Source organism: Apus apus, chromosome 1 (assembly GCF_020740795.1).
Source record: "Apus apus isolate bApuApu2 chromosome 1, bApuApu2.pri.cur, whole genome shotgun sequence".
NCBI classification, from domain to species: Eukaryota; Metazoa; Chordata; class Aves; order Apodiformes; family Apodidae; genus Apus; species Apus apus.
Genome location: NC_067282.1, coordinates 63,437,436 through 63,450,159, shown reverse-complemented (window position 1 = coordinate 63,450,159; position 12,724 = coordinate 63,437,436). Strand labels below are relative to the sequence as shown.

The following is a 12,724-nucleotide window of genomic DNA, read 5'->3' as shown; positions in this document are numbered from 1 at the left end:
ATCATGGTGGATTTTCTATCACTAGTTTTCCTGGTTTTGTTTACAATCTTTTCAAGTTACACACTTGAAAAAAAACCAGACAAGATCAAATACCCAGCAGAACAGCAACATTCAACTCTGCTAACAGTGCAGCCTTTGCAAGCACAAGCCCATTCAGCAGCACTTCTATTTCCTCAGGCTCAAACTAAAAAAGTTATTAGGTTTCTCTTCAAATGCAAATTCCTCCCCCATCCTCTCTAGTCACTTGACCATTGGTATACATGATACCACTGTGAAATGTATGTTTTCACTAATATTAAAGTAAGGACAGACCTGAAATTTCTCTTTTGGAATATTCCTTCGAGCTCCTTTTGCTAGAACAAGCGCCTCCTCCACTCTGTGGCCAGCTAGAAGATCTTGAATCTGTTTTTCCAAAGGTAGCGGCACCAAGATATACACACCCTTATTAGTAGCAACAATAACCTTTCCTGCACAGAGCAAACAGACATACTTGGTTTACATTCTCTACACACACACACAAAACACATTTCAGAAATAAGCTTAAAGGGTTACAATTTAAGATACAAGAACCTAAAGAGTGTCGAAGTTCCAAAATTTATCTTTGTTATTACCAAATTTACTAGATAGCATAATTTACAGGTAAATTCCACTCCAGAAACATAGAGATAATGGTAAATTTACTGATTTACAGCAAATCTTGTTCCACTCTGAGAAAATGAAACTGGCTATAACCTCTCATAATAAACTAAGCTGTAAAAGCCACCAATGAAACACTTGCCCAGATTCCAAAGAATGGGGAGTTTTAACTGCCAGATATTTCTACAAGCTTACATTGGAAAATTGTAAGCTGTATATCAAAGGTAACAAGTAACATGAAGTTCACATTGCTAGAGTTTGTAGCTCTCCTGGAAAAACATAGCAACACAATGTATTCCAGACCTAAGAGTTCTTAACTGAGGAACAAATAAAAATAAATGTTTGTATTTTTGTTTAGCAGTTTCTTATGAAATATCCCCTTTTAAATCTCTTGCACAGATATTTTAGAAGGGGATACAAAAAAAACGATTTTTAAGACGTTAGAACTTTGTCAGGGTAGCCAATGGACAGATACTTGTAGCTCAGAATTACTGACTCACAGTATTAAATCAACATTGCCCCTTTGAAAGAAATAACTAAAAGCAAAATTTCTAACCTCACATACTTCTGTCCAACAACTAACTTGATAATTAGGACACATTGGATGAGCACACATTTTGTTGGAAGCTTGGAATTTTGGATGACTACAGTTTTCCTATCATAGCCTGCAGGAATCTGATCAGGTAAGCATGTGCAATCAAAGTTTCAACAGTTCATGTGCCTGCTAGAAATTTTATTTAAAGAATGAACTGAAGTGACTGGGCACACAACGGTGATTGTTCCAGAATTACTCATTTGAAAAAAAAGAAAAAAAAAAAGAAAAAAGTGTCCTTTTTAATACCTTCGAAGTCCTGTAGAATGTGACCTTCTTTAAAAGGCAGTGTTTGCTTTTGCTGCTGGTCCAGCATGCTGTGCACTGTAATGAACTCATCATCCAGAGCAACCACGTAAGGAAAGCACAACGCTGCTCCAATCACGTTCTCTGACCAATGCACAGGGGCACGCTGTGAAATGCCATCTACAGTTGCAAACATGCCTACAAAAAAGGGGAGAAACAAAGACTGAGACTCTGCTAGCTGAAGACTATTGTTTTCCCAATGCAAAGTATGCGTACCAGGTACAGAAATAAAAAGTCTCAGAACATCAGATGCAGTATCAGGTGGCATGACAACAACACATCACACCTCCTGGACCTTAGAGACCTGTTGAATAGTTCAGTTCCACTGTACATTTTTCCCTTTCTTTTTCTTTTTCCTTCACCACAGAAACAGACAACACCAAAAACTGAGAGAAAAACTGAAATAAACTAGGAAGAATTATTCAAGTTTAGTAAGTTTCAGATTTTTTTAACAAGAACCATGACATGTAGTTTGAATTAATTTCAAAACACTAATATTGAGTGAGACCCAGCATGCAAACAATACTGCCTTAGTAGGAGCTGCAGATTTGCACTGCTTGATCTATTTGGCAATACAGGCACATTTGCTCCTTGTAGTGCTAAATGTCTGAAGAGCATTTTAGGCAACAATCATTTTCTTGTACTTCCTCACTTTTGCTACAGCAATATTTTCACAGAATGATTGTTTCCGTCTCCTTGCGACAAGTCTCTTCCTGTGATGCATCTGTGCTTTCAATCATTTGGAAAAAATGCAGAGGCTGTGTATAAAGCATATTTTCCCAAAAAGCCAAGCAATGAGTAAAGACTTGAAGAGCCCAGTGATACCTACTATGGTGTCTTCAAAACAACCATATTCAGTCTTCAGTTAATTTGTGTTTTACTTTGCTACTATTCTTCCTCCTCTCTATTCTGTCCTTCTTCCTTCTCCTAGCTTAACAGAAGTCTCACCTGCTTTTGGACAACACACCACTGTTTCTATTTATGCTACTTAGTATTTCCCAATTCTTCTTGAGACATTTTTTGAAGAAAAACTCAGTAACCCTTTACCAGCTGAGCCACACTCAAGCACGATGTTAACTTCCATTCTAAACATGAATGCATACCCCATAAAACCAGTATTCTCATGCCATTATAAAGATACTGCCATGAAAACTGTCCTTCAGCAGGAATGAGCTACTTGACAGCTGGTAGAGTAAGTCCGAGCTCTAAAGGACAGAGAAGATTAAAAGATTATGCAATTCAATTTACAAAATCTCTTCCACACAGAGGACAATGAGGTAAGGGTAGCTGTGCAGGAGGACCATCTTGAGGGTTCAGGGTAGGAAAGAAAAAATAAAGTTGCAGATTTTTGCAGAACTAACAGTGTAGACACTAAGCTTCTGGATCCTTTCTAGCAGCTTTGAAATGATCAAACAACACAAAAATTTCACATCTCACTACTAGCAAGTAATGTTATTTGCTTTTGCACTACAATGATCAGCTTTTCTATTAGAATGCCTTACAGAAAACACCTTTTTTTGGTCAAAATATAATTTCCAATTTCCTCTACAGATCTCTGTATTTTCATGGATGAGAAGTGGAATTTTACACCAGGCAGAGTGCACTGTCCATTTCCAGTGCCTTCCAGTTGTTATTCTGTACTACAAATACATTTCAAGCAATGGAAGAATATCTAAGTACATGTTAATCAGAAGTAAATTCAGGGCTAATTTGAAATATTAATTCTTAGAATTTTCTACTTCCTTGACATTCTCAAAAAGTATTATAAAAATCTGATTTTAATAACTTTTTTTTTTAAATGATAGAGTTCTTTTCTAGGTAGTTAAAAAAAACATCCTTTATGGAAGTGAAAGGGTATGCAGGGTAATGCACAGCACTTTTCCAAGTCAAGGTCTCTATACATCCCTTCGCCCTCAACAGCTAGGGCTTCTGTGACAGAATGATGCATTTGCTGTTTTGATCCAGCTCTCTCCTAAGGATAACACTAAACATGACAAGGACAATCAGAAAACATGGCCTTTTTATAGTACAGGAATGCTTTTGATGAAACTGTGGTGAAGCCAGCAATAAATTCTGTATTAAAAATGTATATGCTACTGAAAGTTTACAAGTTACACAAAACTCAGCCACACTGTTTTCAGCACCAAGAAATCTAGAAATGTATAGAATCACTGAATAATTTAATTCAGGAGGGGTTTCTGAAGCTCCTCCTCTCCCCACTCAAAGCTGGGCCAACATAGATCAGGATACTCAGGATTTTGTCTTAAAAGAAGAAACAAACAAAATTTAAAAACTATTGCACAGATTCTTAGTGAAAATATCTGTAAAAAAAAAAAATAAAGCCTCTGTATTTTTTGAATTATTACTACTTGTTTAAAAATGAATAGGAAAACTTTCAGGTATCATAAAAGCTGACAGCACGAGGAACACTACAAGTGGGTGAAAACAAGAAGGGAACATGCTGGTTACTGTTGACTACCCTGCTTTATGCAAAGGTGCTGCTTAACCTATGAATCATTCTGCTTAGCACCTGTGTGGCTGTCACTAAGTTATAAGGCTCAGTTCTCCAACTCCATTTGTAGCCTACTCTCAATCACCTGCAACTGTTCAAACCATGCACCACTGAGAAGACTTTATTCTGGAAAAGCAAAATAAATAAGCTAAAATTGTATATTTAAAATTTGTAATTTTTTACTCATTAAAGGCATGGAATATTTGAAGCATGAAGGGACCTCTTGGGAGACTCTCTGGTCAAACTTCCCTGCTCAAAGTAGTGTCAACTTGAATGGGTTGCTCAAGACCTCACTCAGTCAGGTTTTGAGCAGACTTCGAAGAACAGAAACTCCATATCCTCTCCAAGACCTATTTCCTGGTTTGACTACCACCACAATGAGGAATTTTTCCTATGTTTATGTAGAATTTCCTGTATTTCAGTTTGTACCAACTGCCTCTCATTCTTTCACTGGATACAATACCACCAAGCAGCCTGGCTCTGTCTTCTTTATCCACCCTGTACAGTTGATAAGACCTCTGCAAGCATTTTCTTCTTCAGACTCAACAGTTCCAGCATTCTCAGCCCCTCCACATACAAACTGCTCTAATCACTTGGTTGTCTTTCTTGTCCTACAGTGCATTCACTCCAGTATGTCCATGCCATTCCAGGCAGCCCAGAATGGACTCAGCACTCCAAACATAGCCTCAGCTAGGACTGAGGGAAAAAATTGCCTCTCTCAACCTGTTTGCAGCACTTTTTCTAATAGAATAATTTAGGTTGGAAAAGACCCTTAAGATCACCAAGTCCAACTTTTAACCTAACACTACCAAGTCCACCACTAAATGTGGTCTGGTAGGCTGCTGAACATCTTTGCTATATTGTTGACTCATGGTCACTTTGCCCACCAGCACCCCCAGATTCCTCTCTGCAAAGCTGCTTTCCAGCTGGCCCCCAGCCTGTACTGGTGCATGAAGCTGTCCCTCCCTAGGTGCACAACTAGACATCTCACTTTGCTGAACTTCATGACGTTACTATCAGCTAATTTCTCCAGCCTGTCAAGGTCCCTCTAAATGGCAACACAATCCCCCAGTGTATGAGTCATTCCTTCCACTTTTGCATCATCTGCATAGGCACTGAATGTGTGCTCTGACCCACCATCCACATTATTGATGAAAATGTTAGTACTGATCTCACTATTGGCCCCCTAAGGAACCTGACTAGTGACTGGCCTTCAGCTGGGCTTTGTGCTGCTGACTACAAACCTTCAAGGCAGGCTTTCCATTCCCGCCCCCCCCCCCCCCTCCCCGTTTCTCTAGTTCATTCTTCATCTACAAGGGATGAAGATGTTATGGGAGATAGTGTAAAATGCCTTCTTGAAATTCACAATATCACTGCTCTTGTCTCATCCACCAAACCAGGTATCTAATCATAGAAGACTGTCAGGCTGATCAAGCAATTTCATTTTTGGAAATCCAGGTTGAGGCTGGCCAGTTTGTAGCTCCCTCAATCCTTTCTCTTGTGCATCTAAGACAGGAGCGAAGACACTTGATTTCTTCCAGTTCTTCACCATCTCATGGATACCACAGAAGGGCTGTTGTCCTGACATTCACATCCCTAACCAGGTTCAACAGATCACATCCCATCATCAACTCCTCAGTCACCTGTGTCAAGAACTTAACACCAATGCACTCCAAAAATCTCCTGGACTGCATGTGTCCTGCTGTGCTGCCCCTCTAGCAGGTACTGGAGAGGTTCAAGTGCCCTCTAAGAACCAGGGCCCTGCAGATGTAGTTTTTTTCCTATTATCTGAAGAAGGCCTTATCTACATCTTCTTGCTTATAAGGTGGTCTGTAGCAGACAGTCACCACAATGTTACCCATGTTAGTCTGCTCTCTAATCCTTAACATCTCAGCTGCCTCCTCCTTTGTCGCAAGGCACACCACCACACCTTCCTGTTGCTCTCATGTAAAGGGTAACCTTCACTTCAGCTGTAAACATATAGCTACACTGATTTCTCAGAAAAAGTGAGTGAACTTTCACCATCACATTGTTAAGCAGGGCCTCTTCAGTCCTGTTTCTTGATGACAAGGTCTCTCATCCACTTCATCATGCACTGTGTTTGCCAACTCAGCCCACAACCACCATTACTAGCTTGAATCCTTCTCACCAGGTTTGTCAGCCTGTTCACAAAAAAACCTTTGCCTCACTTGGCTTGGTGGCTTGCACCTCTTCCTTAAATAGGGATCCATACTCACAAAAGCCAAATCCCTCATCACCATAAGCAATGCAACCAGTTGGTGACCATGATACATCTATTCCTCCTCAAGCTTTCTTTCCTCACCAGCAAGACTGACGAGAAAATCTCCATCTCCAGAGTCTCCCACTACTGCTACTAACTCCTCCTGGTGATACTGCATTGTACAAGCACAGATGATTTGTTGGACAGAACTTCCTGCTTCTCATCGGCTGCCATAGGACTGACCATATTCTATAGGTGCAGATGCACAGATAGAGAGGGAGAGTTCTTCCTTTTTATGAGAAGTCACAATTTTCCAGCCTTTGCCACCACAGAACAAGTGGAAACAAAGCCTGCCTTTCTGTCACTACAGCTGGAGGTTCAGGCTCATGCCTGGATCCCAGAGAAGATTCACATTCTTTTTTGTCATGTCTGATGGCTCTGCTGATCTCCTCCTGCATCTGATTCACTTGGCAACACAAATCTTCAACAAAGCACATACCTCCTGCAAACAAGGACAAAATTTCCCCCTGCCCCAGTCTCAGCAAGAGGCACTTGGTGCTTCCTTCAGCTCAAGACCTGAAGAGCTGCACCATCCCTTGAGAGCTCATTCTCAGTTGAGGCATCTCATGTTTGAGGTCAGCTGCTCTATCTGGTGCTAGGAAGCATGCCCTGTGTCAATATGCTAAAAATGTTTGCTGAAATTTTAGAAACTTAAAGCCTCTGTATGGCAAGAATTCTGATTAGAAACATGCAACAAGAGCTTCAAGAAATGAAAAACTGAATTTAGTTAAGCACCGTCTCATACATAATCAGAAAGAATTGACTTTCAGTTCTGAATGAACAGATTACTGGACAGAATGAAGATGCATCCAAAATTAAGTTCCTCTTCTCTCTGTCAGGTCAAGCTATATACTATCTTCAAGGACAACCCACGAAGTACTGAATGGTTAAGCCTATGGAGCAATCACGACCAATTTTAACAACCAGTTTTAAATGCAAGGAGACCAGATAACATACCCAGGTAACTCAAAGATGTTTTTTACTTTATGATTACCATTCTAAGCAGTTGCTTTCTGCCATTCTAAATTGCAGTCTTAACTCAAAAGCAAACTAATCTAGATGACACTTCAAACACTGTAAAGCCAAATATATTAATGCAGAATACATCCACCTCAGCAGGGTCTTACGGTATAGCTCAGTTCCACAACACCAGACAGAAGCAGAAGTCAGACTAAACAAAATCTGCTTTCTAACTAAATACGATCACATTTTTGGAAGTGTATCTACTCTTCTTAAATCAAAAAAAGAAATGAACCAGTTGAACAGAATATGGTCTGACATTCCAAAAAAAGATAAAGATTAAAGAACAGAATCTCTTTAAAAACACGACAAAAAGGCAATACCTTCCTACAGTCAATTCACAGATTTTAACGTTCATAGTGCTCCTAAAATGGTTAATGTCCACAAATGCATGTCCACATTTCAAGTAACTAAAAATTTTAATATGAATCAGGAAACCAAGACGACTTAAAAACACCCAATGTCTGAAAAAAATATTCATCTTTGAACTTCTTTAATTTGCATAAACTGGTATTCTAATGATTCTCTACTTCTTTCAAGATAAAATGGTGAGCATCATAATGTACATGTCAATTCCAGTCACAAGACAAAACTTCAGTAGAAACAACTGATTGCACTCCTGCTTTTCTTTGGAATTAAACAAACTAAAATCCATACAGATCCCTGAATTAAGGACCTAAATAGTTGCAATCTTTGTGTCATAATATTCCAAATGTGTCAGGAGGGGAGATATATATAAACTGCACCTCCTAAATGGAGAGTCATATGGCAAACAGCATGAAAGCACCCTACTCTGCCTGTGGTCTTTCAGCTCTGGGATACTGCAGCTTTTCCAAAAAAAAGCTCAAGATTACCGACCTCACAGCATATTGTTGATTTAGACATGTTACAGCAGCAGTAGTACTTACAATCATCTATCACACAAGAGCATTTTTTCACATGATATTTGATTTTGCACTACTTAGACTACCATTTTCTGTAATATGGAGCTGAAAAAATTAACCAAATGGGAGCAGAAAAGCCGGGCAGAATCTAACAATATCTACATTTAGGACAAAGTTTACTTCCAGACGAGTTAGGATACAGTTTACTTCCACTAATAGTTCTTACTAGCACTGCAGTACAACATACCTATTTGTGAATCCTGCGTCTATGAAACTGACTTCATATGAACTCTTCTGAATAGCAACTGAGGAAAAAACTAAACCCATTCCAGCTAGTCCCTATAGAGAGGCTATCAGCCTCTTAAGTTTCACTTAGTACCAGCCTACTTTTTACTCTGGCCTGAAAGATACTACTACTGTTAGCTGCCTATATGGAAATGAAGCTTTCTACAGACATGATTAAAATACAAATAACCAGATTTTTGTAATAATACCTAGAACCAAAAATGTACCATCTACCTTGTTATGTCAACCTTCGAGTATAGTCCTGTGAAGAAAATTATCATTATTGTGCACAACATGTAATTGGTTAAGCTTTGCTTCCCAAACTGAGAGCAATTATGAGAGAGAAGCTAAAAAAAATGCAAAAAAATGTACAACCCTTAGTCTCACCTAGGCCTCCGGGGCCAGCCAACAGAAATTCTTGTCTGCCTATCCTTTTCACAATTGGCCGTTTCTCATCACTGCAATAAGGAAACAGATCCTGGGAAACGCCGGTATTATAATTCAAAATAATATACTGTGTAGTAAGTGCAAGACATAAGTAATAGCCATCTACAGCCACAGCACAGGGTTGCTCTGGAGTAAACACTTCCTTCACAATCTGGACTCTGTCTTCAAACACCATGAACATCTGAATGGTCCGCCGCTTGACGGAGATAATGCAGACTTCGACACAGAAAGGATCCCCACTCACAGGGTTTTCATTTAATGCAAATGTCACAGCTCCTTTGATTCTAGCACCAGTGGGGACAGGTTCCAAGTTCATCATGTTAACTAGTGTTATTGTGTTGTCGCAAAGCACAAGAAGCCTGGTGAGGGCAGAGGCTGCTTTCAATTCACTCACAGGCTTCTTCAAGCCCAAGTATTTATGCAGTTGCTTGGTGGCAACAAAAGTTACTTTTCCAGCTGTTGAGATCTTTTCATCCAACAGAAAGTGATAGATGAAGCAGTCATTGGTTCCAATGTAGAGGTTCTTCCCACAACACTCAATGCATTCGATGTTGATGTAACTCTTGTCTCCCATTAACATCTCCCGCTCTACAGCAGAAACGAGCTTGAAAGCTTTAACACTCATTGTGTCTTCTGGGTGATCTGATTAAACAGAAAAAAAAACAACACTATTTATCAACACACAAATAATCAAATATCAAAGGTAGCAAGTTAATATTCACCAATACAAAAACTTTATTGTTGCATTCTTTATTGCCTGTACTCTATTTCCAACCTGATTATACAAGCCAAAATGAGCACATGAATAACCACAGAAATTAATCAAATTATATGCTTCCACTCCAAGCCTATTCTGAAGCAGACTCACAACAACACCCAGCTATTTTGAAGTGATGCATTCTCCACAAGTAACCAGCATATTACTAGCCCTCTCAGTTACCCTGGCACTACACATGGATCTTGCCAGCACTGAGTGATTTATAAACCTGTCATGTACAGGTTTATATCTCCTGCACATGAAAAGACACAAGCTTCGGGTCTCAGATTTCTAGAGAAGCCACAAGGCATTTAGTGCTACAAGTTAACATCTCACACTGCTTTACATTCAATTTAGGTCTATTATTATATAGTCTTTTAGCAAAATGTAATAGACATATTCCATTTTAATACATACTTTAGATTACTTTCCAGCAATCAGAAATATATCACTTTCATGCCACTTAAATAATAATTTATGCAAGGTATCATCCCACTCATAATAAAAAAAAATTGTTTGTGACCTTTTTTTAATATCTGCAGTGCTTGTTTTATTCAGCACTACTTACACATTCTCTGTATCAGACTATATGCACTGGTAACTATAAAGCACAGTCACACAGCAAATTTGGAAGCATGGCCCATAAAGGATTAATTAAGCTCAAGACGCAGTATCACAGAAATTGGAAGAGTTTCTGTTCCCTATCACAACTGTTCCAGAAGTCTCTCTTTAAGTGCCAAGCAGCACTTTAATATTAATTTTACAAACTATGAAATTATTATTAGTGTTTTAAAAAGGCTTTGTAATTTTACTGTACTCCAGACTTGTGTTATTTTTACAAGAAACCAGCATGCAGCTGTGCTTAACACTATAAAGAAGAGCAGATGACAAATTGCTGGCCTTGTTTAATCACCTTGTAATTTGTCATGACTGGTGTAAAATGACTGCTTAGCCAATTCAGGGGAACACTGAGCACCTTGAACAAATTTAAGAAATAAAATTTACAATTATTTCTAGCCTACACGTACAATGGAGATCTCAAATGAAATTTGAGAGCAACAGAAAGACCAACATCAACAAGAAACTCTTGTGAACAATCCTAAAATTAATCACAGTCAATATTACTTTCATTTCAAATCACTACACCTAAAAAAACCTGTTTCGCAAGAGAATACTGAAAAAAAAATAAAATCCAAAACTGAGCGAGAAAAAGGTACACAACTCACAAGTAATCACTAAATAAAATTAGAGCCAACTAAGAATACAGCCAGATGCAAATCATATTACAAAGACACAGTAATGACTTCCCCTCCAGAAATTAAAAGGATTTCAGTTTGGGCTTCCATGATACTTTCAAACTGTATCACTACCTGGGGTGTAGATTTCTGTTCTGACCTTCGATAATATAAAAAATAACCCAACAAATCCAAACCCAGGGAGTACTAGAGAAGTAGCCTAAGGTAAAATGATAATGCAAGTCTCTGGCAACACAGCCAAGTTATCAAAAGAAGCACAGCACGTTAACTTAAAGAGGACTGCCTAAAGGTTGACTGCCAAAAAAACCCCAAACATTTTTAACAGCCTATGCGTAGCCTGAAGTGATAAACTATCACCTGGAGAGATCTGGCAGTTTTCCTATCTGAAGCTGTCAACAATTTAACGATCCTATAGCCGAAGGTTAAAGTGTTAATGCACGCCACCGAAAAAACGTCAGAATTTTGCTCTTGACCAAGATGTATTAAAAACCTCAAAAAAACTTACTAAATGGAAGTGAACGAAGAATAAAAGTATAAAAGAAATCAACATAGATACACAATCCCTGAGTAGAAAGATGAAAAAAACCCATAGTACTACGCAAGTCCAATGGAAACAAATTAAAAAGCTCGTGCTAGAAAAAAAAGCTGTGAAAAAAAGCTTTTAGATGTCAGCACACATGATTTGCATCTATTTTAAGATTTATTTTCTTCTCATTTATGGGAGCTTAGGGGCCCGTGCACACTCCAAAAACAAAACAAAACAAAACAAAAGGGTCTGCGGGACACGCTGCTCCTTGGAAGGGCAAGAGGCCACCCCAGAGCTACAAAGGGAAGTCACTAGGCTGCTTTTCAGTTGTTCAGAACTCCGGAAAACAAGATAACGGGGATGTTTGCTGTCGAAAGACTAAGGAACAGGCAAGCCAGCTATCAGTCTGCCCCATTCTCTCCAGAGCACTAATTACCCCGCACGCACCCGCTTCCGGTAAGGAGGGGAAAGCAGCTCTCCCCGACCGCTGCGGGGCAACACCGCGCTCTGCACTCACGCTCTGCCGGCTGCTGCCCCGCAAACCAGCCCCCTGCCCGCCCCGCGCCCTCACCCCCACGCACTCCTTCACCCCGCGCAGCCAAAGCCCGCACGAACCTCCGGGCGGGACCCCACCGACCCGAGGGGCCGGCTCCGCTCCAGGGCCGAGGCCGCCGGCACCCCCAGGCGCGGCCCCGCCCCGCCCGCCCCGCCGGGCCGCGCCGCGCCCTCCGCTGCTCCCCCGTTCCCTCGCACGCCCACGGCAGGGCCGGCCGGCGCACGCCGCGGCCCGGCAGCGACCAGCCTCCAGGCCGCCACCCGCTGCGTCCCGCCTCCCCAGCCCCGGCAGGCGACGGAGCCTGTCCTCCCGTTCGCCAACCCCCCGTCTCCCCAGCACCTGCCAGCGCCAGGCGCCGCCACCGCCGCACCGGGAGCCGGGCCCGGCGCTCCGAGGCCTCGCGGTGCTGGGCCGGGCCGGGCGCCGCCTCAGGCCGCGCTGTCAGCGCCCAGGCCTCGCAGCGGCACCGCGGGTGCGCCGCTTCCGGTCTGGCGCAGGCCCCGCCCCGCGCCGGCGTCACGTGCTCCCGGCGGGGCGGGGCGAGGAGCCGCCTCCCCCGCGGCTCCTCCGGTCACGTGAGGGAGGGGACCCGGCCGCCCCGGCTCCAGCCTCGGCGGCGGGGGGGGGGGCGGAGCCTCGGAAGGGGGCGGGGCCTCGGCGGGCCCC

At 41.5% G+C, this 12,724-nt stretch overlaps 1 protein-coding gene across 1 annotated transcript in view; it reads right to left on the bottom strand.

Moving 5' to 3' along the window:
* Positions 1–12,506, bottom strand: part of TGFBRAP1 (transforming growth factor beta receptor associated protein 1) — a 37,064-nt gene extending 24,558 nt beyond the window's left edge. The window contains exons 1-4 of the mRNA XM_051643908.1: positions 12,398–12,506; positions 8,904–9,605; positions 1,478–1,672; positions 313–467 (exon numbers count right to left, since the gene is read on the bottom strand). Of these exons, the coding sequence (XP_051499868.1) occupies positions 313–467; positions 1,478–1,672; positions 8,904–9,588 (1,035 nt within the window). The 5' untranslated portion in view covers positions 9,589–9,605; positions 12,398–12,506. The remainder of the gene's footprint in view (positions 1–312; positions 468–1,477; positions 1,673–8,903; positions 9,606–12,397) is intronic.
* Positions 12,507–12,724: the final 218 nt, after the last annotated feature.